Source organism: Larus michahellis, chromosome 1 (assembly GCF_964199755.1).
Source record: "Larus michahellis chromosome 1, bLarMic1.1, whole genome shotgun sequence".
In the NCBI taxonomy this organism is placed as follows: Eukaryota; Metazoa; Chordata; class Aves; order Charadriiformes; family Laridae; genus Larus; species Larus michahellis.
Window position 1 is genome coordinate 68,813,404 of NC_133896.1, and position 27,461 is coordinate 68,840,864.

The following is a 27,461-nucleotide window of genomic DNA, read 5'->3' on the forward strand; positions in this document are numbered from 1 at the left end:
AGGGGTATGTACATTTTCTTCCCCTCTGCTAATGGGACACTGCTGTAAGACCATGCCCCCAGGTTGCACTTTAATAAATGGTACAGTTTTCAAAATTAATGTGTAGACTACTTTTGTGCTTTCCCCCACCCCCTTTCTAGTGCAGGCACCAAAGGAAAAAAAAAAAAGGCTACTTTACTTACACAAGATTTGCTTATGCAAGGCACAAGGCCAGGACCAGTGTCTTTATTGCTGCCAGCTGCATCATAAGCAGTAGTAAATTAGAGGAAGGCCCTGAGAACCTAAAAAACTGACAACACCAAAAAAAAAAAGATGCAGGTGGAAACTGAAATTCTCAAGAGGTGTATTGCCATGAGAACTGACAATTTTATTTAACTTAAAAAACCACACAAAATATTTACATACTTTCAAAACTTCTGAGGCAGCTGGATCACAGGTGAAGTCTTGTGTGATTACAGGTGTGTATCAAACAACCTGAGTCCAAGTTTGTTGAACCTGAGATGTGTCTGCAATACACTCGTAAGAGATACCAGGTATTCTTCCTCATCCAAGGCTGATGATACCTTCTTTATAGCATGATATTGTAAAGCTAAACACTTTTCCTCAAGCATATCCAGGTTGTGTTCCCTGAAAGAATTTGCCCTGTACCTACCCCATGCCTTTTCTTTACAATTTCTCATTTAATTTTCTCAAGCAAGCATGGGTTTATAGCAATTGAGCTTTAGCCTTCCCTAGCCAAACAACACCCCACCTCCCTTAGGGTTGTTCCCTCTTGCTGCCAGCTCCCCTCTAAAATAGACCTGATCTATGCCCCCCCACACCCCCCCATCCTCGGCAATCTGTGCTGATCAACCATCCATTCCACAGTCTGAGGGCTTCCTGGGAACAATTAACACTCAGAATGGCTCAGGTGCAGCACCTGGAACAGGGCTGGGAAGAGAATAACTAAAGCAAAATGCTACAGCTGATGAGAAAAAAAAAATACTGAGAGAGGGCAGGCTCTTTGCCCACCAAGTTTCCCCTGGAGGCACAAGCCAGGGCCTGTACAAAGTCTGCTACTGCTAAGAAAAAAAGGAAAAAAAACAGAAAAGATAAGACTATTGTAAATTGAGGGTAAGCACTACTTCTTATAGGTACTGGCAGAGCTGGCATGCAGCTCACACTACCATTGTTGCTGTTGCTAGTCTACGAAAGCCTATCTATGGAGCTCTGCCTTCCCTTTCACAGCTGTTATCTCAGAAGTTCGGAAAAAGTGATTTGCATACATTAAGAAAAGTAAAAGGTCTTCAGGAGTCCACATTCTTCATGCAGAGGGCTGGAGAGCTCACTCACGCAGCTGGAGGGAGAGAAACACAACCAGCATTAACAGCAGCAGAGCTGTCCCCACTCTGTGGCAAGTCCCATGCCTGTCCGCCCACCCACCTGAGGAGCCTGGCAGCTCCTGGGGAGCATGAGGAGCAGCCACAGAGTTCCCCAGCATGTCCCCAGCGCCTGGAACTGTGCTGCAACTCTGCCACCTGCTGTGCTGCACGTTTGCTATCAGTCGACCCCTTTTCTGTGCTAAAGGCAGAGAGCGAGCTGGCACCAGCAGTCCTGGAGGAACAGGCCCTGGTGCCCAGCTCTATCCCCCTGCTAATTTCACTGCCCTGGTGTGGGTGGATGACTGTCAGCCCAGCAGCCCTTTGCCCATCCTCCCTGCACCATGCTATTAGCCTGCTGTGGCAGCATGCCACATGCAGAGGTGAGCAAGGCCCAGGGCCAGCTGGCAGCCTCCTACACTAGTGACAGACAACTCAACACCCTTGAGCTAAGCTGGGTGAAGCAGCGCTGAGTGACACTTCCCGGTAACACTGTGCCTTGCTGCCTGGCAGAGACGCAGGGTGCTGTGCAAGGCAGCTGCCTGGTCTGGTGACACGCGGTGAGCCAGGTCCCTCTGCAGGTTGCTGCCAACACTGTCTATGGCAAGGCTGCAGTGCAGGGGTGTCCCACAGACCTGCAGCACCCCACAACTGGGTCACCACTGTTCCATGGGCCCCTGACTGCTCTTAAATCTCATTCTTAAGTAGTATCTCGGTATATATGTGTGTGTCTGTGTACACATGCACACACAGAGAGGGGATTTTTTCCTTCTTCCTTTCTTCTTCCTTCCCTCCCCTGACAGGTTAGTTACTGAAGCTGGGGCCAAATGCCCTAGCCTCTACCCTGGCTTGACTGCTGGCTCTTTAGTGTCCCCACTTAGGCTGCAGCTCCAGAGAACCTGAATGAAGCTGCCATTTCCCATTCGACCATTTCTCATTGTTCCGCTGCTGGTGCTGTTTCTCAGGGGCAATTCTTTTCCCCTTCCAGTTCTGCCAAGCTCTGGGGAGCCCAGGAAGACAAGAGCAGAGACCTCAGCGCCAAGACATTTGGGAAATACAGCCATCAGAGCTCAGCTCAGGCTTTCCTTTCCTGAGGGCATGATTAACCTGAGTCTTAACCCAAGTCTTACCAACACAGCTCCCTGAAGAGACTGCAGGGAGGAGAGGAGCAATTACATCTCTGCCCTACAGGAAAAACGCACTCTGTTTTCTGGCTGCGGTGAGAGTGGGGCAGGCAGAAGCTGTGACACATCCCCTCAAGCCCCGCTCCCTCAGCGCATCAACCTTCAGAGAGCTCTGCAGGGACTAGCATTCCCTTCGGCCAAACCTCCAGAGCACTACAGGGAAACCAGCAGACCATGGGCAGCTCAGAGCTAGGCCACCCCTCTGGGAATAACCTAGACCAGCTAAGAGGCTGGCTGTGACTTGGCACAGAGCTGTTTGACAGCACTCACCATTCTCACAATGTAGTTGTGGAGCTGCTGGCTGATGTAGTTCACGGTGGTCCTGAAGACACGCTGTAGAAGGGAGGGCATTGTATTCGCAATTTTTTTAGTTAAGACCATTGCTAGCACCAACATGGCCTTCTCCCGTTCCATGTCTGAGGGGATGGCTCTTGCAAGCCCCTCCACTGCCTCTGACATGCGCCGAGTTATCTCCTGTATGGAAGGAAGAGAAGGATCTCAGTGCAACAGCTGTGGGAGAAAGGAGTCTCAGCACAGCCTGCCAGCACTGTGCTGGTAAGTGATGTGCTTGTTCTAACACCTCATAGGATGCCGCTCCTCTTCCTCTGGGGCACAGCCGCCTGCCTGTTACACACCCTGGATGACTATCTCTGAGCTCAGCTGCTCACCCAAGACAAAAAAAAGAAGGAGACAACACACACACCGCTGGAAAGTGTAAATAGCACCTTACACATTCAGAATGCAACAGCCCACCTCCTCCCCAGTGTTTGCACATAGCCTGCCAAGTCCTGAAGTGGCACAGGAATCCTGGGGCTCCCAAGAGAGGGCAACCCACCTTAAACACATTGAAGATCAGGGGTACAAGCTGAAGAGGGAACTGGCGAGAAGGCAAAGTGAGTTTCACAGAAAAGCCTTCATGTAGGCAGGAGCTAAAAAAGGTGTCTGGCACAGAACAGACACTGTCTTGCTCCCAAGATCAGTTTCCAAAGAGGGACAACATGCATATGGCACACACTAAGCTACACTACTAATGTGAAAAAGCAAGGTCCGCCTGGTCAGAAGTTAGGTTCGTCTCAGCCTTAAAGACTGAAAGGTTAGGCAATAAGTTTGAAGGCCTGAAATTTAACTGGGTGGAGAACAAGATAGCAGGAGTGGGGAATGATCAGACTTCGCTGGAATCAGTCTGTGCAGGTGATAAACTCTAGTGGAAGACACCCACACCATGATAAAAACTTAAGAGGATTGTCTGAAGTCATTAAATCCCACCTTTTCAGCAAGAAGGTGGGCCCTCAATTCAAAGGCAGCATTAGCTTGTAGAGCATAGGAAAACTTCCATCACAGGCAGAGAAAGCCAAACAAGCCAGAAAGCCACAGTTATCTTAAAGATGCCAAAAAAGCTCTGTAGAAGCAAACTGTGGCTCTTGATCCAGATGTGGATCCAATCCCTCAAAAGAAGGAAGCGGGATGTCTAACACAAGGGACCTCAAACTCTACTTCCCTTGCAGAGCAGTGAGGCACCTTAGATGCTGGCCCAGGGACCACATCATATCTATTGGTAGGAGAACAACTGCATCAAAGAGGTGGAGATGCCACCTAGAAAGGCCTTCTCAGCAGGTCACCCATTCAGGCCAAAACCCACTGCTACTCCCAACACACAGCCCATGAGCTAAACAGTTACAGCACTAGAAAAGGGTCTCAATACTTGCTGTCTCTTCAGTGGTCAGCAACAAGCTCAAGTCAAGCTTCTGGCACTAACACTGCTCAAGTTTTACACATGTAACAAGCAGCAGACACATATGACTCAGCACGAAAGTCCAAAGATCTTAAGGACAAATACAAAGCCTTAACCAAACAGTTGATTTTTCAAAGATAAGCCACATGGGGCCAATAAAATGAGGACAAAAATGCCTCTGAAAGTCAGTCCTCCACAAGTACTTCCGTTTCACCATCTGCAGAGAGGAGATGAGCCCAAGGAACCCATTTGCAGGGCAACAGCTAACACAGGATACAGCATCACCTCTAACAAGCCTTCAAAGGTAAGTGTTTGGGCTGAATTTTAAGATTACAATAACCAAAGCAGCAAAGTAGCAAAGACACAGATGTTGCAAGCTTGCTGCTTCAAAGTCACAGCAGGAAGGATGCACAGCATTTAGAAAGGGAACTGCTAGCGAGGTTGCTTTTCACTCACCTCTCCAGACAGATTCTCATTCAGAAAGTGCTGCACTAGGTCATTTACTACTCTTGCTTTGATTTCTTTATCAAACTGGTCTCCAATCTCAGCGAGCTGAGCAGCAATGATCCGGATAACTTCTTCATTTACCTCAGGGCCAAACACTGCCAACACATACAGCAGGATTTAGTTCACAGGCTGTAGTCAGACTGGGTTTGGTGCAGGTAAGCTGACCCATAGCATTTTGCCCATCTCCATTAACAACCTCCTCCCCACCCCTAATCATAATGTATTCATGACAACTATATATACTACAATTCCCTTGTGTGCACTGGACTCATTTACCAAGAGACAGCATGCAAACAGGTTTTTTTATCTGTAGTTTAGGTAAAGTGCAGCCTCACCGTCCCCAAAAAACACTACAGGGTAGGTTAGAACATCTCCAAACAAAATTTGTACAGGGCAACTACAGACAACACCCTGCCTAAAGAGGGGAAGTGAGAGAGTGTGCATGATTTTTTCGAGTGACTACTGTCAGGACCTGTCTCTTAAGCACCATCTAAAATACAGAATCTCATAGAATCATAGCATAGTTTGGGTCAGAAGTTCATTAGTCCAACAGCCGATCAACAGGCAGGGATGCCTTCAACTAGATCAGGTTGGTCACAGCCCCATCCAACCTGACCTTAAATGCTTCCAGGAATGGGGCATCTACTTACCACCCTCTGCGGGCAGCCTGGTCCAGTGTTTCACAACCCTCATCATATAAAAGTTTTCTTCCTTATTCAGGAAGAATTCCTTATTCAGTCCTATTCAGACTAGATAGTCTGAATCTACCCTCCTTTAGTTTAAAACCGTTACCCCTTGTCCTATCTCCTTTTGGCAAAGCTTCCCATTGACACTTGAGGCATGAGACCTATGCAGATTTGTAGGAGGGAGGGCTGTTTACTGAAGCAGTTCCTGCTCACCCCGCTTAGGTTGATGTCCATGTGGCAGCTGACACATCATGGATATGGGGCACTAGTGAAGCAGGAACAGTACCAGAAACTATTTGAGGAACAGTTTCCACCACATTGGTAGAGCAGAAAGGGATTCACTGAGTACCAGAACAAGAGTTATTCCAAAATCCTAGCCCAAGTACTGATACTGCCTAAGGATTCATGTGAGGCCTAACTTAACTGCTTAATATCACACTCCTTGAGGACAGCAATCATTGTTATCAACTTTGTGGCCCTTGTCTGATGTGCTGCAGACAAAGTGTCAGGGTTATGGGTGCTCTAGAAATTTACGGGGAGATGAAGTGCTAAGCACTAGCTGTCTTATTCCAAGCACTAAAATCCCAACCAACACTACCAACAGCCACACTGTGAAGTTTCTCAGTGGAGAAAACATTACTCCTCTGAAAGAAGCCAGCAGCAAAGGTGAGAAAAGGGGAAAGAAAAACATCACCTTCAGAGAGACACAGGATGGAGAAAAGACTCACCTAGCTCACCATTCTGCAAGTGGCCGCTCCGATTGCCATCAGTCTGGAGTTCCACCTCGTCATCATAGCAGTAGCCGCCTTTCAGGAAAGACACAGTCCCTTGGTTTTGCAGGGAATGCAGTTGCTCTTTGAACTTACAGTCAGAGGATACCTCCAGGAAGGTGTACAGCAGTGCACTCTCCATCTGGACAGATCCATTGATCTTAAACATAAGGAAAATCACTGTTAAGCCCATGCCCAGGGAAAGTCACACTCAAAAGGTCTACACATATGCTGTTTTCCAACCCTGAACACATTTTTCTGGCCTCCTGGAGGTATACCCACACAGAACTGTCTCATGGTGAGTGATAGATGGCTCTGTTCCTACAAACCAGTGGTAGGAGAGTCAGCACACCTTCTCCTGCACCTTTCCAGTTGTGGCAGTGACAGAAACCCTGATTGGAGCTCCTCTTTTGAAACAGATGTGTAGTCAGCATAAAACCACCCACTTCTCCCTATTCAGACATCTGTCTTTGGAAGGTTTTTACCCCTCTCTCTGGGAATTGGGCATTCTACTTCCTGTGCATAACTAAGCCAGCAGCTCCCATTTTAAATGTAATCAGAGGATAGCAGTAACAAGGTGGGAAACAGAGATAACAGACAGCATAAGCCTGCAAAAAAAAAAGCCCCCAAGGTTCACATTTTTTCCCCCTCTCAAAGGGATCTAGACTAATTCCATAATAAACAGCAGTGAAGCTCACCTGGTGACCCAAATTCACTGGGACACCAGGGCAATCCCCTTGAACAACCCACTGGACTCGGCACCAGGTTTTACATTCAAAAAACTTGTGGGAGGGCAAAGAGGGTTAGAACTAACACTAGGTGGGGTGCAGAGGATGACAGACATTTCAATAGCAGTTCAATGTAGCTAATAAGATTGAAGTGTGATAAATAATAGCCTCATAATTGTTCAAATATTGCACAATACAATGAATTAATTGGTAGTGTGTATTAATTTATTAGTTTTAGTAGTTTTTTAGTTTAGTATGTTGATTTAATCAACATTGTAGTCATCATACATACATTGTAGTCTCTCAAATAGCTACATCTCCAGCCTGCAGTTTAAAGAGGGAGTGTCACACTGCAAGGTAACAAGGAAGCAGTTTTCAAACTAAGTGGTTCAATCCACTTTTTGTCTGTGTTCACGATGGGAAGCAGCAGTGTGGGGGCCCCTACAGGAACTCTGGGGAAGATGAGAAGGACATGAGCCAGCATTTTTTTGGGACTCAGCCCCTTTGAGCTATCTCGGAACAAGTGCACAAGAGAACCAACGGTCACAGCGAACCACTGACTTCAGTCAAGTTGAAACAAACCTGTTCCATGATGGATTCGGAGACAAAAGAGCTCTTGTCACCCCCTGCTTCAGGCCAGAAGTCCTTGCCCTGCAAAAGAGTGAGAAAGAAAAGGGTAAAGGGAAAAAATTCCCCAAAACCCACATCTTGCAGCAGTGCTCATGGGTCTAGCCATGTCTTGTAGACAATGACCTTTCTAGTGATGAATATCCATATTCTCTGGAGAGGGCTGCCCATCACACACTGGCAGTCATAAAAAAAAAAGGCTGAGAAAACACCAACTGTCCCAGCAAAGAGAGCCCTATTCACACAAACGAGGGGCATGAAACTCCTTCCTGCCACAGATGGCTAGAGGGCAGTGGAGCAACATGACCTACAAACGGGCTTTAAAGCCAAGCGGTGGTGCTGGGGAAGGACAACGCTTCACAGTGCCGGAGGCTGGAATGGAAAGCAGTGTTATCACAGAGGAGTTCCCAAGTACCTACTGAGAGCAAGTGAGCTGCTTGGGTCTGTGTGCACAGCAACACGTTCTGAAGTGAAACACCCAGCTGACATTGCAGCACACCTGCAGGACTTCAAGTGTGCCTCCCCCCAGCCCCCACGCAGAGATACATACGTATACTCAGGCTTACTTCAATACTTTCCCAAAAAATATCTAGGGACAGGGAAGGTTAGACCAAGTGTCAAAGGCTTCTAGTTACATGAGCACAACTCCAGTAACCCTCCAAGGAGACCTACTAGGAAGAAGGGGGAAACCAGGACCTGGGTTACAAGCTCCTCTGCCCCCATGGTGCATGCTCAGGGTTGACAACCCTTGGCCTGTCTTGTAGCTGGGCAGTGCCCAAGGGAAGAGGCATGCAGGGAGGGCAGAAAGCATTATGCAGAGAGTGGCCTCCCTCACCCACCAAGAAATAGAAGCTGGTAAGAGCACAGCGCATGCTCCTCATCCAGCCAGCCGTAGCTGATGGGTGGGTCAGGCCAGCAGCCCAAGTAGTCACATCTGCTACAGGAAGTCCCAGAGCAAGGAAGGTCCAAGAACAACACAGCAAGTGTCAATAACACAAGACTATCTAGCAAATGCCAAGGCAGGCAGGATAAGAATCCTGCTTATGGACTTTGCTGCCTTAGATGCAACAGTCCCACAACTGCACAGAGAAGTCGCTGGTTCAAGTTGTCTTCAACTCTTGATGAGCAAGGCCTGGCTGAAAGTGGGCACTACCTTCCCACCAGACCTCCTTCACCCAGGGCAATAACCCAGCTACTGCAAAGGTACCTTCTGACCAAAAATGGGTTGAAAGCACCAAGGAGCCTAAAGAGATGGTCTGCTAACCATCAGAAACCTGGGCTAGTGATAGATGATCCTATTTCATAGTAGCAACCCCTCACACTGTGTTTTAAATAACTAAGTGTGCTGGTGGAAAAGAGGAAGTGAAAGCAGAAATTAATTCAAACTCTGAAGGAAGCCACAGTAATAATTTCAAGAGACCATGCATTTCCCAACTTTTCAAAGGGTCTTAGAAGTCCCCGAGACCAAAACACAATCTCAAATGTGTCTAAAACACACAATAGTCCACAGGCAGCCTCTTAACCATGAGCTTTTTTTTTTCATTTAGTTGTTACATTAATAGCTTCCTAAACCACAGGCTTAGCCTTTGCTGCATTGCTTTTTTTTCCTCTGTTCCATTCAAATCCCTATTGCTGCTAGTCACCTATACCCTAAAGAGTGGGCTGGCTGGGGAGAGTACAGTCCTCTGTCCTCCTCTTTGGAACTCAACAGGGCTCCGAAACAGGTCAGGGTGACCCTTCTCCTAGGCTTGACTTTGCTGGAGGAGACACAGACGTTAATTCAGGTTGGAAAACTTGGACAGAATCCCTGAGATTAAGGGGAAAGTGGGGATTTAGCATTAAGCCTGTGGCAGGACCTTGGCTTTGTGCAAAGTCCTCAGGAGTTGTCCACATAAGCAATATTTCCATAGCCTAGGCAAAGCCTCAACTTGCACATATTTTGTTTTTAGATTAACATTTATTTTCAATTCAAAAGTAATTCAGCTCAAAAGCAAGGTGTTCATGTTACAACTAATAAAACAGTGTATATACTCTGATACTAACTCCTGCTGAGTTAAATACCACTTCCTGAACCATCACGGCTGAGACCACAGGAAGCTGGAAGTAGTATTGACCCTGCGCTGCCCACATGCCATTTGCCTTGAAACCCGCACCCATCACAGCGACCTTCTTGGGCTCCACCAGTTTTGCCATTCCCACACAAGTCTAGTCTATGCCAAAAGCTTCATGCGGGACCACAGCAGTAATCTACAGCTGATCAGGTTAACCCATGCTTGCTAATTTGGGCTGGTAACAACCAGCTGACTTTATAGCAGGAGCACAGACTGAACAAGTCTCCCCATCTTTCAAGGTGCAAGAAGTTGCACCACCCTCCGCCCACGCCACACTACATATGCAGAGGGGCAGATGTTCTCCCACAGTTCTAGCAGAACCGTGATGCAACACAAGCCACTACAGCTGCAGGTTGCACACAAGCGGCCAGATATGCTGGTGAAACTAGCTGAGCAGCGCCAAAGAGATTTCTCACTTGCAGAAACTGTACAGCAAAGCCTCTTCCACCCAAACCTAGCCAAACTGTGCTAGGATGACCTACTTTTTCTCATTTATGGTAATTCCAGTCTATTGATGGAGGGTGAGTTGAACAGTCAGGTGGCAATAAAAAGACTAAATAAAACATCACCCTGCAGAGGGATCAAGGTAATATTTCTTACAAGATGAATAGAACAGAAATAGATGTCAAGACAATTCCTTGGGGGTTTGCCACCTGCCACATCTTTCCAAGGAAAGCTCAGAATGTGTCTTTAAAACCCAGATTCCCTATATTTTTTGTCGCACTATTTCACACTGCCACGAAAGTAATTTGTTTCGGTCTGAACACTCATGAAAGGGGCAACCAAGAAGAAATGCACCATTGTGTTTTCCCACTCCATGCTTTAAAAGGGGCACAGACCAGTCCAGGAAGCTCTATTCCCAAAGCAGAAAATAAAAGTTAAACAAAAAGACCCAGATCTATTCTGGACATGCCCATACAGCTAGGCCCAGAAAGGCAGGGCATAGCAGCTCAGCACAAGGCTCTGCAAGTGCATCATCCACACTGGCTGACTAGAAGCTGTAAGAGGAGCTTGACCCTGTCTGCCTGTGCGTGTTCCTCACATGAATTCCTGGAAACATGCAGGGTAGTGCCTGTCTATATCTCTGTCTATATCTCTACAGACTCAAATACTCTGTTTTGAAAGGATTTATGCTTTTCAAAAAACAGGCAGAAGCTTACAGAAGAAGTGTCCTCCCTGGGTGCCCTGCACAGATAAAACACCTCGACAAGAGCCTCAGTGCAGACAGAAAGGGGCTGAGCAGCCCCTGCCCTGCCAGGGTACCTGCTGTACCCAGAGATGTTAATGGGTGTGCAGGGGGAAGAGACCTACAATACACAAGGGTTCTTACCTTCCCCTCAGGGGGTCATCTCGGCTCTATGTAAAAAAGTTAGACACTACTCAAGGCAAGTCCACAGAAATAGAGACATTAAAAAAAAATCACCCATCATAGTTGCAAACTGCAAGTTTGTCCACCCCTGCACATGAGCAGAAGTAAGACAAAAAAGAACAATGAAAAAACCCACCACACTCCAAAGCACTTAAATGGTAAAAAATTAAGACAAGGAGGCTTGAAGATGTTGATTTCATGAACTGACTTCCCTGAATCAAAGAATCACCACCCAGGCAGTAAAAGTCCCTGAGGGGTTCCAGCCCTCAGCTAATAAAGTTCTGCTTGGGTGGTCTAAAACACACCTGAGAACAGAAAAAAGGATTTCTCTCACACCACAAAATGGTTCCCTACTACCACAATACAAGGTCATTTTCTATTTTTTTTTTAAGTTAACTAGTAATTCCAGAACCCTCAAGTTTTAGATAATTACTTTGAATCAATGCAAGGGTCTTGGACAGTCACAAAGTTCATCCTGAGAAGTCAAATTCTTTAATGGAATCTCAGGATTCCTAAAGAGCAAACCCCAAACAGTCAAATGTAATCATCCTGATGCCACGTGAAGTTTTTCATCATTAAAACTTCAGAATCCTGGTAGTTTTCAATTCAGATTAAGAACTTTTCTGGTGGATGAAAAACATACCCTTTAATTGGGTGAAAAGAATCTTTAGTTCAAGAATGAGAAAAGATGGAGATAAAGGCTACAAACACCCTCTGCATTCAGATTAAAACTAGATTATTCACTAAAGCTGCTTTAGGGCTGCTGAAAGTCCTAGAGTTAATTTTATGGAGTACGTTTATTTTTTAATTGAAATACCAATTAATTTTAATACATTATTCCTTTTCACACTTTCAATTCACTCATTAGACAAGCAAGCCCTATGTGTTAACAGCTGCCTCTGAGAAACCACTAGATGCCTTGAAGTGTTCAACAGATAAGACTACAATCAGGGTTTTGGACCAGTTCTTTTCATTTTCCTTAGGAAAAAAAAATGGAGGGGGTATTTCAAACACAATTTTAGGACCCTTAAATCATCTCTGAGGAGTCAGTGGGGAGCATGTCCACTCCAACTCAACATTGTGTTGTTATGCAGGACTGTGGAGAGGCATATGTTAAGTAAACATAGTTACAGTCAGAGGAGAGCACATCCACCAGCATCTTGTCAGCACAGAATGACCGACCTCATTCCATGCCCACACATGCCAGTTTTCACAAGAGAATTCTGTGGATACTTTCCCCAAAGCAAGTCTCCAAAGCAATCATGACACTTTAGACAGGACTGAGTACATCCTAAGGGATGGGACATACTGCTGTCCTCCAGCAGCACAGGTCCTTCAGGTCTGGTGTCCCATCTTCTGTTTCTCCCTCTCATCCCAAAGATGTATTAGCCTTTAAAAGTTACACGGAACTCGCCAGAGCAGCTGTTCCCAGCTGTGGCCCACTGATGAGGGGTGGCAACACTACAGTCAACAGCAGGCAGGGCCAGAATCCCCCCTCTGACTCCAGGCTTTAAGGAGAGACGACACTGCAAGTTTGCAGAGCCAAAAAGAGGAATAGGCAGGACTGCAAGATAATTTGCACTCCATGGCTCTTCAACGCCTGCATCTCCTCCCATATCAGTGAGCTACCTCTTCTAGTTCTGTGAGGGGTCAGCCAAGGGAAAAGCCTCATCTGCTGTACAGCACTCTTCTCCCACAGCCCTTGCTGGTGATGCCATGCCATCTTGCGAAAAGAGGTGGCAGTGGCCATAGTTGCGCTGGAGAGAGACCAAACTAGGTCCTCCCTGCCATACCATTGTCACGTACTACGTATTTCAAGAGCAAACACCACACCTTTAATTTTCCCAGGTGCGGAGCTACACACAGAAACAGTGCAGCTGCGAAGCAGGCAAGGTTCCACCTGCTCCAAAACCAGTGCAGGGCCCTACTGTACCTCCAGGCACTGCAAGCACATCATCATCGGCTCCTCGCATGGCAGCAAGAATCAGCCAGTAGCATATGGTTACCTGTTAGGGGGAACTCTCAATAGCTCTCAAGGCTGCCATAAACAGGAGTAGGTCCCATAATCGCTACAGCAACAGCACTGAGCCACCCTACACACTTCTTCACAGTTTTGGTACATCTTCAAGACAGCTCAGAAAAGAATCCACCCCACGAATAATGCCTCTGCTTACAATTGCTTTCCCCTCACACCCCTTCACCACCCCTCACAGCTCAGCCTGTGAGTTACTATTCTCAGCTGTATCAGACACTGTCTGGTTATGAAAACACACTCTTTCCAGCAGCAAAGCCACATGCCCATGGGACTCACTCCTTTAATAACTTGTCAGGATTCCGAGACACATTCCCATACAAGCACCTGGACAGACACACCATCAGTCAACGCACCTGTCGTGTGAGTTGTTAAGATACTTATCTTTAGGTCTCACATTTGAGTTAGGAGTGGGTTAAAGTCTTCAAAGCAGAAACTGCAGGAAGGGGGAAAAAAAAAAAAAAACAAAAACCTTCAACCTGTGCACTGCTTTCTCTGCCTGGCAGCTGAAAGATAAGAACTTTATTTTTGGCACTCAGGATGACATCATTATTGAAAGAAATTAAGTTGTGCCTATTTGTCTCTTCCTGGACCTGGTGGCTCTTGTTTGTCTTGTAGGCAAACATTTCATTGTTGAGCTATGGAGCTTTTCACAGAACAAGGCATCTTTTTACAGGTAGGGAAACTGAGGCATTTGATATGACCTGACATTTTAAATTCACATATCAGGCTATAACCACTCAATTTCACTGTCTTCCTAAAAACTTGCTACAGGCACAACTGCTTTACCTAACCAGCCATTACTGGAAAGTGAGGAAGAGAAACAGCACCACAGACCTATGAAGTTCCTTATTTGAGGATATTCTAAGCTGTGCCAGGCTGCTGCCTGTAGCACTTTGAGTCATGACAGGATAAGCAAATTGCACATCATACAGCCCACAGTCCCCAAAGGAATCCCCATCACCCTGCCACACTTGATTTCTAGCCCATAAACCCAACAGTAACTAAAGAGCCCAGGTAGCAGCAGGTATCAGAGCTTTTCCTCATATTTCTCTAGCTATGGAAGAAGCCTTACTACTCCTTCAGACTGCAACCACACGTGCACTTCAGACTTTGCACAGAGAGAAAAAAAAAAATCAGCAAAAGGGAAGATAGCTTGTTGATCTGCAAAAAAAAAAAAAAAAGAGATGAATAAATAGGATGCTATCACAACCACAGAAAACCTGTCCCTATCTCTACTCAGCCTGCAAAGGATATGCCAGCCTGTAACAGCGTTTAGAAGATCCCAAGATTTTGCCTCATCTGAGACCTGTTGTCCTCCCAAAATAGAATTTGACTCTAGGCTTTGGGAAAAAAAGCCGGGGGGGGGAGGGGCAGGGGGAGGAACAGAGACATTGCAATATATTAGCCAGGTGAAGGATGGGCTGAACAAGCTCCTTTGTGCATCTCTGGATGCACACACACGCACTACTGTGAAGCTAAAGCAATGGTTTGGTATCATCTGGTTAAGACCAAAGCTATTGGCTTGGAGTCTCTCAGGACTTTCTGCACCACAGGGAACACAGCTTCCAAACTACAGGCATTTTCCATGCATTTGCCTCTGAGGGAGGCTACAACATAGATAGCTTCATTTCAGGAGTGGCAAAACTTACAAGCCATGGGCAGAATACTTTGAGATGCCAGCAGGTCTGTGGCCTGGCACGGGACAGACAACAGACCCCATCCCCCAGTCACTTGTCATTTATTTGCTAGCCTCTTAGGAAAGATACTCTGCTTGTCGGGGAACCACTAGACTGCTTAAATCCAGCCCTCCCTGCTACACTCAAGCATGACTGCTGATTGCTTGAGGCTGTCAGCTTTTGTTTCTCTTCCTTTCAGATCGCACCCTCCTTTAAGACATGAATAATGCCACTACCAATCACTCCAGCAAAGAAAAAAGAGGCAGTTTACTTATAACACCTTTGCTGCAAAAATACATTGAAACATGTTGAATGCTTCCAGCTCCTAATAGTTTCAGTGTACGTTTATCTTCAGCAGCACTGAAACTCTAAATGGAACACAAAGATCAGACACTAATGGATGATTGTCCAACTACCTCCTTAACGGGCATTTTTACCTCTGCTTCTTTAGTACAGAGTGAACACCTCAGCCTGAACACCAAGTACTCCCAGCTGAGTATTCTGACTTAGAAATACATTGCACAGGTTTTTTGTTAGGGCTTTATTTTCCTTTTTGAAAGAAAAAAAACTTTACCAGAGACAATTCTAAAAAGAAGGTTTCAACTGGTCTTTTTATTAGAGATTTATTTCGTCTCCCCAAGGCCTGCTGCTGTTTCACATTATTTTTCATGACGACATGAATTGCACCAATCTTCTAGTTATCAGGGCAGTACTTTGACTTCTTAGGAAGAAAATCATCCTACTTCCTCATCAACCTTTATTTTCATTTGGCTCAAAATGCTGTTGCCCAGCCCCTGTGCAGCACATCAATGAATAAGAAGGAGCACTGCCATATTACTAATTCTCTTTAAAAAAAAAAAAAAGAGTAGGCAGGAACTGTTGATTACTGTGGTTTCTATATCAGATCAGTGATGGAGGCAGCATGACAACACTTTTTAGTATTCTTCAGAAGCCAGCCTACAGATGCAGCTGGGCTGAAATTGAGTCAGCAGAAAGCCTGCAGCTCAAATTGCCCTGAAGCTTGGGGCTGGGATTTGGATTCAGCTAACCAGAGCTGGACCCAAATGGAATTTGCGCACCTTTATATTTCAGGCATGGTCACACCTAAGAGGAAGGGGCAAGATTTGGATCCTGACTGCCATAGTGCAGGTGACTTTCTGAATCTGTGACTAAGCTTTGCTCCCCCCCCCCCACCTGGTGTTGAGCAAAGTAACATCAATCAGGTAAGCCTGCCCTGCATTTCACCTCCCCATAAATGTTAAGAAAATACTCTACCTTTCCTAAGGACCTGGCAGAAGGAAGCAGTGCAAATCCTGATGAAAAGACACCATCACCCTTACAAGACTGCTGGTCTTTACAGTGTTAGCTTCATGTTCACAAGTCCAACAGCCCAGCAGCTGCAACACAACCCTGCAGTAACGTCACAGGGCATACTCAAGCTGTTCTTACTGTTTGCTTCTTGGAAATTACTTGGAAAACAGGCAAGACCGAGCAATCACAATTCCAGCCTTTTGACGTTACAAAGGAAGGACAAACAGACCTAGAGCAGGGAACTCCTCAGTAATGTTGCTAAGTGGTGAGCACTGGAATAAACTCCAGTCATCACCAGTGACGTGCAAGTGACAGTGTCAAGCTAGAGAAATTCAAGACTCGCTTCCAGATTTAGAAGATGCCCCTGCTGGGGCATCAGCACTGGACACCTGCACTTTGGCATGCTTTTACAGTTAGGCAGCAGCAAAAGTGCTCAGTCCCTGGAGGAGAAAGGACAGTCTCTCTTACCACTTGGCAATAGTGCCTCTGACAGATGCAGGTGCCACTTGGACAGGCTTTGACAAGAACTGCAAACCAAGAGATCTCCAAAGTAGACTGGATACAGTAACTGTTATGCCACCTAGAGGACAAGAATATCCTCTTTATTTTAGTTTCAACACATGTCCTACCGTTGCCATGTGCCAGCATGAGCACAGATCATCCATGAGTCTGAAAATCAGGAATGCCACTTCATATTGCAACTTAGATGCCTTTCACAACTGATACCAACAGCGAAGAGGAATGTAAATTTGTCTTTCCCTTGCCTGACTGGCAAGTTAGATAAGCAAAGTTGGAAAAGGATCAAAAATAATAATAAAAAAAAAATCAAAGAGATGGCTGTATAGACACAGGTGGCCAGTAACAGGAGCACTCTGTCCACCTTTGGTCACTTCCACATCATATGACTAGACAAGAACTCCTCTTCCAGACTCATAAGTACCAAGAATATCTGTACTACTTTCTCAGAAAAAATCCAGAGGCTATAACGATGCTCACGATGCAAAAGTTCAAATACTAGATCAGCGTGGGTCATTTGAGAGTGCATGTCCAAGGAGCAATACATTGTGAGAGAACCTCATCAAGGCTCCCTGCTTAGTTAAACAAGTATGCTGATGCAACAGCCAGGATAGCACTCACAGAGCCACTAAGCAACAGCTCAGTGCACAGGACAATTTACTTTCGAGAAGATTTTTACAGCTCTTACTCCCCAGGATGATTTTAGTGGAGCCTGTTCACCTTATCAGACTCAGAACATTCACTACAAAGAAAAGACTTAAAGCATTTACGGAAGAAGGGGTACATACACAAGCCTGTCTCAATATTTGACAGCTTCTACAAAACATGAAAATGAATTTTAAATGGGTTCCCTTCCTCCTAAACATCAAGTGTATCACAGCCATAAGCATCTCTTACATTCCTTACTTTTATGAACAATCATGTATCAGTACAGACAGCCAAGGAGGAGATCCACAGAAGGAAAGCCTGATGCTGGGCCTTTGATTACACTGAATACACTGAACCTTAGAAGAATTCTCTCCCACCGTATTGTGTTCCAACCTCCTGCTTCCACCACGATAATTAAACTGATGAAGCCAGTGAAAAATTAAAGTCATCTTGAAGACATCTCTTAAGTCAGAAGCCCAGAAATCCTTGAGAACCTCAAAGAGGAAGTGTGCATCAAACCAGGCAGCCAAAAAATGATACTAACTCAAAACAGTGTTCACAGCCCTGATCAAAGCCTTTTGACAGCAGCGCCTCGTTAACATTGTAAGAATGAAAGAAAGCATCATCTCTTTGGAACACTTTTAACACAAAATATCTTCTTTGAAAGACACACAGCAGGAACCATTTGGAAACTGTGACAGCAGAATCGCAGAACAGTTGCCTCCAGGAGCACACATTTCCTACTGCTGAGGCAAGCCTACACAGAGGCCCCAGCACCTTGCATCAATTTTCCACTCAACACTGCTGTAGGCTCTCTAGCTGTAGGTCTAAAAGCACGGTGGAAAAGCGTGTATTTCCACACATGGAGAAAATACACGACCATGCATGAAATAATGCAAAGCATTTCACTTTCAGTTTTAGCTTCGGAGGAAACACAGATTAACATTGCATCCCAGGAAGCAAATACAAAACCAAAACACAGCAACTAGCTGAGCTAAGTGGATTTGTTTTATGTGGCTGTTAATCTAAGGGTGTAACAACTACACTAAACTACCAGAAGTTACACTCACCAAGAAACATATTTTCTTCTTTAAAGTAGATGAAAGAAATAGCCCAATACATTAGAGAGACCTGGGCATTGCCCATTCACCATAAACTGCAGCAAAAGCATACTAGGAACTGACCAAAGGTCACAGGGTTTTATCAGAAGATACGGCAGGTTCACTGACACTTAAACAGAAATCCAACATCCATGTGTGTGCAATGATTGCACACACAGTCCAGTCCCCCTCCTTGTACCTTCCATGAAGCTGAGATTTTAAAGGAAAGTGGTGAGCAAAATGCTGAGGTAGAAGGGGTTTAGAACCACAATGACTCTCTCCTCTCTCGTGAGAAAGAGCAGCATTCAAGGATATATTAAGATGTACAGGCTTCTCCTCATGTTCAGCAGCCAAGTACAGTCCAACCAAAGCCCACCACAGCCAGGAAGCACCCTGTCACCTCCACACAGTGCCATATTGGTGCAAAACAGTAAGAAAGCCATCAGACTGGATCAAGAACAGAAGTTACTAAGGGCCCAAGTCAGTGCTAACAACACTCTAAGCCAGGGGGCTACCGAAGGGGATGGGACTAAAGGGTTCTTAGAGCAGCTGTTGCAAAGAAGGGTGTGAAAGAGACATTAACACACCACTGTGCTCTACACTTGAGCACTTGCTTCAAAAATCATGCAGGAAGCAATGCCATCTCATCCAGGTATAAGAAGGCATCCAATGCACACCACCAGCAGTTAGAGTCCTGTTCACTTCCCAATATAGTTGAGATAACGGCAGGATGTCCGGACATTGGTCACTACACACATCTGGTACAAATCAAGGCAAGCACAAAAGCTTAACAGATTGCTTTCAAATCCAAAAAAAAAAGAGATTGGACACTCCGCATGACTCATAACATTTCTTACATTTTACCCCTCCTTTTCTTATCCTTCTTCTCCGGTCTGGGTAAAAAAAAAATAAAATCAGACTAGTAAAATCTCTGAGGAAGGGACCAACTATACACATTCTGTAATCATTACTGATGAGTTTTAATTAAAGCTAAACCCAGTTCCCTGCAACCCCCTCCAACCCCAAGATGAGCCATATCCAAAACTAAGAGGGGATCAGACTTCAAGTAGAAGCTTTGCAGCTTTGGCCAAGCCCAGCTGTGAGTTCAAGTCCCTAGTTAAAAATATTTGCATGTACGGGCTTTGCACAGGACACAAAGATAATTCCAGCCCCAAAACCTTTGTAATCTGACATAGAAGAAAACCCACAGCATGCTAAGAGATAACCGGAGGAAGGCACTTTGCAAAGAAATATCAGATTTCCTTATAAATTCTGCTCTTTCACTACTTGAGGAACTGCTAACTGGCAGAAATGAAATCTGCTCATCTGTACTCAATTCCCTTCAGCAAGAGAACCAGGCAGATTCCCCTACTGCTTGTTAGTTCTTACCCAGCAGGCACAGGAGCTGCTTTATCAAGGAGCCACCACCTCATAGCTGCTCCTCCACAGTTACGCCAGCAGGCTTTGCACTGAGCATATAAACCTTTTAACCATTATTAGATCCTTACTCCCCCATTCAATGAGACATAAGGGAAGCGATAACTTCTAAGCACCAGGACACTCCAGGAAGGTCTCCAAAGGTGGCAATCACTAGATTTATGTGCCTGCCTGCTTCCAGATTAAATGTTTTCATTCTATTACAGAATAAAAAAAAAAAAATCTATTTGATCTGCCAGCTCCTCAGACTCCTGCCGAGTGTGGATGACTCCTGTCATCCTGTTACATGGGAAAAACACAATACATGGAAACAACATGGCATAACTGACCCCAGGTGAGAGTGCTCAGCGAATATACACACACACCAGTCTTCCCTGATTATATATCACAGCTCTTATTGTTTTGGGAGCCAACAGAAATCAAGAGCCACGCTGATCACCTTTACAAGGTGCTTACCTTGCAAAGGTATAACATCCCGGTGCTGGGGACGGGTACGCCTAGTTCTCAAGAGCAGGGACTCCAGGTTTGCACTTGTGGAGCGCAGCGCACAGTTCTGCTGAGGGTGCGTAGTGAGAAACCAAGCTAACTCACTGTCTCAGCGGTACTAGTGCCATCTGGCCTAATGTAGCTGTAAGAAATTGGGAGGCGGGGAACCCAACCAAACCACCTAACCAAAAAACAGTCTTATTTTTTCTTCCTAAATTCAGCGGATGTCACTAAATGCAAACATGGAGGAACAGCCAAATAAAAAGAGGAGATTTTCACACCAACCTTTCTAGTACAGGGCAGCCTATCCAGAAGGGTTACAATCAGACATTACACTCTACATGTATACAATGGAAGATTTTGCCTCAGCTGGTCTCTAAATCCTGACAATCAGTAAAGACAGAGAAGAGACCTAGAAGCGAAGACAGGAAAATGGGAAGGGACAGGTTGAAGAAATTCAAGCAAATAACAAAGTGCTAGAACGCTTGTTTTTATACAATGCATTCCCACACTGGTTTTGTATAATACCTTCAGCACAGAGAGATCACAAGGAGTAGGTGTTGCAAAGCTTTGCCCTAAGGAAGACTCCGAAAAGTGTTAAGTTTGTTATGTAAAAAAGTAACCACAGAGAGAAAAAAAACCACCGAAAACCCCCTTTTTAATTAATACCTTTTAAGATGTTATACTTCCACAGGCAGGTGAAGACAGAGTTTCAGTCTGATTAGCGACAAAAAATTAGAACAGAACACCAATCAGTTCCCCATAAGTGGACTTTTGCAAAAAGTCCTTTACCAAAAAAACAAACCAAAACAAAAAGCCTTAAAAATAATTTCCTGTTGGGGAACCACCTTGCTCCTTCCTCCACCAAATGCTTAACTATTTCAAAAAGGTAACAAGTACCCTACAACAAGATTTTTGGCCCACATACCCCAAGAAACACAAAGAGTTGACAACTTCTGAAATAAGCATGGACTTTCTGGACTAAGATTGTAGTGATTTATGTAACTCTGAAGCCCTGTAACTTAATTTTTTTTTTAATTAAAGCTACAAAATATTGTGCTTTAAAAGACAAGACACTCCCCACCCCCTCCCAAACCTACCAGTTTCAGAGCTGCTGTCACTCCAAGGTACAGAGAACGTCATCTGACCACATACATTAGACAAACTCCTTTCTAAGGAACGGGACCTGCTCACTTAGTTCCTTTCCACACTACACAGCTTCCTGCTCCAGCCTCCAGTCACCCTGAACTGAACACGGTCAGAGGAATGTGCACGCTGCTCACAGCGAACAAAGAGGCAGCCAAGGCGCTCATCGCCTTAATAGCCGGCCAGACACCTACAGCTCTGTGGAAGGTAAGGAGACTGGAGAAAAGCAGATACTGAAATGACTCATCTGTATCAATCACCAGGTTTTCCTACAAATCACAGCACTATTATTAGGAACCCTTTATTGCCCTGCTTTCTTGCTGTAGCTGCCACTCCCACATCCCTCTGGTTGCTGGAAAGCTGAGGCAAGCATGGGTCCCTCTGGAGCTGCTGCTACAGGATTAACTCCTTACTCTCCCCTGCCCAGCAGATATCCCTCCAGTCTGAAAACTCTCGCCAGAGACAGAGGGCGAGATGCTGGACTTTACCAAGTGGGCAAGAGAAAGCTTTTTACAGCCTATGAGATACCACCTAAGCGGGAGGAATCTGCAACAGAAACTGAGAAAAGGGGGCAGCGGGTGACTTGATGACAGCTGGGGAGAGCAGACGAGAGGCCAAGGTAAATAGCAGAGCAGAGGCTCCACCACAGCACAAGGAGAGCGGCGTGGATGGAAGAGCGGGGCAGAGCGCAGCCGAGCACAGAAGGCACGCACCAGACAGAGTCAGCAACAGACTGAGAGCAGGAAACAAAGTAAAAGAAAAAAAAAAAAAAAGATAACCGAACTGCTGACGAGATAAGGTCGGATTCGGCGGGCAAAAGGGAAACGGGGGAACTGCGGGGAGACAGAAGAGATTCCAGCAGCAGTAAGAGAAAGCAGAAACCCCACACAGCCCTCTGCAGGGTCCCTCACCGGCCACTTCAGCTAAACAGACCGAAGGGCTCCGAGAAGCAACCGGTAAGTCAGGCCCTGGGGCTCCCCGAGGCGCCAGGCCACCGTCAACCGGCGGGCCCGCTCCACCAGGCCCCACACCCGCCCAGCTCCCCGCCACCGCTGGCGCCCCTTCGCGGGGCGGGAGCCGCATGGCACAATCCCGGCACCCTCATCCCGGGAGGGGGATCGGGGTGGGCCCGCACCCCTGGTGGGACGCCACGATGCTCACTCCGCCGACTTCCCGCCCTGCCCGAGCGTGCTGGCGGCATCGCCCCGCGGAGGTGAAAGGGAGGGGAAAGGAACGGGCAGGCGCGGCCGCGAACGGCGGCGGTGACCCCCGGAGAGCCGCTTCCCCCGCAGGGCGGGCACGGGCGCTACTCACCTGAGCGGGACCGAGGCTCGGCGGGCCCAACACCTCCCCGCTTGCCCCGCGCCTCACGCTATTTGAGCGGCGCTAAGCCCCGCCCCCTCATCGCCCCGCCCAGGCGGCGGGGCGGGCGGGAAAACGCGGCACGCGCCGCCCGGCGGGCGAAGGGGCCGGCGGCCAGCAACGGCTAACGGCCAATGGCCGGGCGGGGTAACGGCCCGCGCGCGGCGGGTCGGGGTGGGAAGGAGGGGCGCTGCCTACCCGCTTCCCGACCTGTACGAGGTAGCGCTGTGAGGAGGAGGAGGCAGTGGCGGTGAGGAGGCCGTCCGGGCCCGCCGCCGAGGGGGGGTTGCGGGGCTTTCCCCGGCGGGGCGGGGCCACCCGGAGCCGGCGGGGCTAGGCGCCAGGCTAAAGGGAAAGCGGCGTCGGCTGCCCGGCCGGCGCCTGTGAAACCCGCTCCAAACCGCGGCCAGTGCCGGGTCTCCCCCAGCGGAGCTCGCCTGCCGCCGGCGCAGCCTCCTCAGGAGGTGCATCAGCTCAGGGGTAAAGCAGTGCCGGGCCTTTGGCCCCCGCCGCTGGCAGGATTGTTCTGGAATTTGGGTGGGTACCGACCTTAGGCTTCTTGTCTCAAGCTTCTCGTGTGCCATTTATAACCACTGCAAAATAAATGTAACTCTTCATTTAATAGAGTTTTGTGGTTTCAACATAGTTCTACTTCAGCTTAATTTTTATTTAATGCAGCCTTACACTTTTAACACAGTCTTGTTTAAAGCAATGCTTACTTTGTATTTGATCCAGGTTTCCTGTCACACTCTCTTCCTGACTTGCCGCGTCACGGTACCGCTTTCAGCTTTTGTTTTGCTGCACGAAGCACGCGAAGGGTGTTTAATCAGGAAAGGGCTGATCATAGAGTACTTTTTAAAGTCCCTGGGAATCCACAAAATGAAGATCAAACGGATTCTGATTCAGGGTTGAGACATGTGTTTACCAACCCTTTGCATGGCTTCATGCTGAGAATTATGGGACACGTAAGTATCTGCCGACTTCTGTAAATTCCAGGGAACTGAAAAGAAGTTTCTGTTTTTTCAAACTTCAACTTGGTTTTGGAAAGTCAGTACTGCTGTCCTCGAGTAGGCAAAACACATACTCTTTCTTCCTTCTGCCCAAAGTGTATATCTATCTTTTGAGAAATCTGCCTATTTTTTTGCTGCTGGTATCTGAGTAATACAGATAATTTACATATTTTTATAGAATATTTTAATAATTAAAAAAAAGAGGTGTGATCTTATCTTTTGCTTACAGGAAACCACGTGATTCCAGTGCCTGAGACATTCAGAAAAGCACCATGTACTCAGCAAGTTTGGAAATACTGGTTTATCTGTTCCCTTGCTCTCCACAGGTGTTCACGCTGTTGCAAAGATGCCAAGGGAAAATGGTACTTTTCCCAGAGTTTGGACAGTTTGTTGTGTTTTTTTTTTCTTTCCATCTTTTGAGTGCTGTGTAAGAAGATGGGGGCTAAGGAAGGAGGCGACTCTCTGTCACTTCCCTTGAGTAATATCTGTAAAATGAAGCAGGAGGCCCCTTCCCTCCCTTTGGCTCACTGGGCAGGACCACCACGAGCAGCCACCTGCCAGCACTGTTGCTTTCACCCTTCGCCACCTGTAGGATCCTTTTCTCTGGTATCAGCTCCCTTGCTGCTGATGCTTAGGATTTAAAGGAGGAAGATGCACTCTGGCCCTGCTTGAATTCTTAAAGGGAATCTTCTCCAAGAATGCTTTTCCTGGAGAGGTGCGCGGCCAGGTAGCATCCTTGCAGGATTAGGTTTGCATTCTCCTATATGCAGGACTTACTTAAAAAATGCAATTGCTAATGTGGGCAGCTGTGACAGCACTCGTGGTGAGGACTTTTCAGAACCCATTAAACATGAGGGAAGCCAGAATGCCAGGTTTTTCACAGTTCTGTCCCAAAAGGAACAACATAGAGCGGGTGAGGCCTCACCCACCCTATGTTTCACGTTTTTTATGTCGTTTACGTGTTTTTTACGTTGTTTCACACCACGTGCAGAAAGGGTCAGAGGCTCCTGAAGGCTACTTTCATTATCAATGGAAACTGAAAGCAGCAGCTGCTGCCATACTGGGCTCCTCAGGTGGGATGTCTTTGCTAGAGGCCTTTTTCTGGTGGTGTTTCTTAGGCACACATGGCTCATCTCAGAGGGCTCTCCATCCAGGGCCGGTGTAGTTCTTCACCAGAGCAAACCATCCAGGAAGGTCTCTCTAGGAGACTGGTGGTTCTGTCTGTAGTTTAGAAAATAGCAGAACCTCTGGGTCCCTAATTGACATCAGGAGCTAACCAGTTTGCAGTGTAATTAAAAAGCCGTGATGCAGTGGCACGAGGCTGGTCTCCTAAGATATCGATGGGAGCCCATCTCCTGTGTCCCGGAGTCCGGTGGTCAGATACCATACATTCATTTTTCGTTTGGCATCAAGGGAGAAATCCTTGCAGACTGGCCTTTTGACACCAGAGAGATCCCTTCCAGGTAACTGCAGCTTTCTCCCACTACTATTTGAAAGCAAGAAGACCAAAAGGACAGGAAGGATTGTAGGGTTTGAAATGTCCCCAAAGAACCGCTGACCTGCTGAGCTGCACAAATGAAGGTGCCAGCTGTGTCACTCCTGCCACTCCAGCACAGCCTGCCATCCCTGCCTCCTTGAACTGCACCAAGAGGAAATCCCAATGCCCCTGAGGCCCCTTATTCCCACCCCACCCCCCCGTTGCCATAATAGGTCTGCTTTAATCCAACCACTTTACAAACACCAGAGTTTATCCTTTGCTTTGAAAACGGTTGGGTGGGCAGGAAAATTAGACTCATTGTTTGGGATTTCCCCAGCTGGGATTTCCCCCAACATCCTGTGCGTTTTCTGCCTGTTGAAGAAAAAAAAAAAAAAGCCACAGAATCATACGATTTCCCTTGCAGCAGTGCTGCTGACTGGATGTCATTCCTCCGGGCTTCAAGCTCCTGCTGTTACTGGACCCAGCAGCCACCACTTAGGCTGAACATCGCCTTTTTCGAACAGGAGATACCCAGACAAGACGCCTGTTCTGACACAGGAGCTGGTGAGGTCAAACCTCTGAATCCTTCCAAGTCTGTTCCAGGGGCTCCGGAGCTGCCCATCACTTCCTGAGCTCGCACAGTGCAGATGAGACGTGGGCATGGAGTGGTGGAGGCTTAAAACAACAGAGTCAGCACAGAGGCTGATGTCATGCACTACTCATTTTACTAAACGCTGCCGTACCAGCGTCAGGCTAAGTGAGCTGCAGCTACCGAAATGAAATGCTAGTTCCTATAATTCAATTTATACTGCCTTCACCTCCTCTTGGCTATTTATTTTAACTTCTCTTCACAGAGAATCTGAAAAAACAGTGAAAATACAGAGAAAGGAGGACCATGTTTTGGGGCTGCATCAAGATCAATTTGTTTGTACCTCAGATAATTCAGATGGGCTGCAAGTGTTCCAGCAAAAGACACATTGAAGAAAGGCCCTTTAATGACACCTAGCCTTTTATCTCATTTCAACATCACCTTCCCTCAGCTCCCGGTTTCCTCTTTAATCATCAACGTGGGAGTGAACGCAAGGGAAACAAACGGTAACTCCACCAACAAAAAGAAAAAATAATTAATGACTTTATTTTTTTTTTTTTAGTTCAGTTGGCCATCTGAGGTGCTAAAATCTCAACACCAACGAAGCAAGTGTGCATAAAAACAAACAATAAAACACAACCAAACAGAAGAAAACAGAGTTGTTTTTTTTTACAGGTAGGGTATACGCTTTTCTGTTAACACTCCATAGATGCCAACCGTAAAAGCCTTGAACAATCTGAATATCAGAGTTCACTTTCATACAAAAGGGAAGATGCCAAAGCAGATCCCTTCACCTGGATTAGACTTCACACACACACACGCATGCACGCACAGATACAGAGTAAATTACCGCAATGCCATCACAACATGGCATCCTCCCCTTCCCATCTGCATTCAGTGACATCCTCCTCTGCCCGGCTACCCTGCCTATAGCAGTACTCTGAGCAATCCAAAAGCAGCAACTTTTGGAAAGTTTCTAATCTCTGTTATTTTGCAATGGTCAAGAGCCAGTGATCTCTTTCTCTGTGAACTATATACAGGCTGGTTTTTAGAACGCTTTAAGAATTCTCTTTATTGCAGACAGTGACAACTGAAATTCCCATAAAGCCACGTTGCGGCTTTTCAGTTTGTACACGGGAGATTTTGTAATGCAACACCTTTCTCATCCACTGGTGTCTGGTGTAAACACTTAATTGAAAACTCATTTTAAAAGAATGTTAACCAAACAAGGTGTAGCTGTGAACATTTTAGGAACAGCTGCTAAGAAAACGGAACTGCCGGCTGCTCTAGATCATGCAGTCTAGACCACTTATAATACTTCATAATGTTCAGGATTAGGATGTATAAAAATATTAAAAACCACCAGAGTGCACACAAACGTGGTGACTAGCTCTACGCAAGCACCGTGTTTCTAAGAGAGGCCTAAGCATTGCACAAAACTCAGATTCTTGACCGTGGGGGTAACCCAAGGATCCACTGGTGTCTTTACATACAAACAAATATTTACATAAAATGCAGAGACGGAGAGAGAGAAGGACAGACTTTTAGAAACTTGCGGTTTGCTCTAAAATATGTTCAGCAACGCAGTTTGTAACA

General features: G+C 46.4%; 1 protein-coding gene and 1 long non-coding RNA gene across 2 annotated transcripts; one reads left to right on the top strand and one right to left on the bottom strand.

Annotated features, from left to right (window-relative positions):
- Positions 1–346: 346 nt before the first annotated feature.
- BID (BH3 interacting domain death agonist) lies at positions 347–23,276 on the bottom strand. The gene is made up of 6 exons (XM_074584976.1): positions 22,742–23,276; positions 7,548–7,616; positions 6,196–6,397; positions 4,731–4,876; positions 2,813–3,016; positions 347–1,336 (listed from the first exon to the last, which is right to left on the bottom strand). Exons 2-6 carry the CDS (start codon positions 7,554–7,556, stop codon positions 1,325–1,327), a joined length of 573 nt encoding a protein of 190 aa, XP_074441077.1. The 5' UTR covers positions 7,557–7,616; positions 22,742–23,276; the 3' UTR covers positions 347–1,324.
- Positions 23,188–26,482, top strand: LOC141742509 (uncharacterized). The gene is made up of 4 exons (XR_012586731.1): positions 23,188–23,326; positions 23,525–23,754; positions 24,029–24,161; positions 25,701–26,482. It is a non-coding gene; the product is annotated as an uncharacterized LOC141742509 (long non-coding RNA).
- Positions 26,483–27,461: the final 979 nt, after the last annotated feature.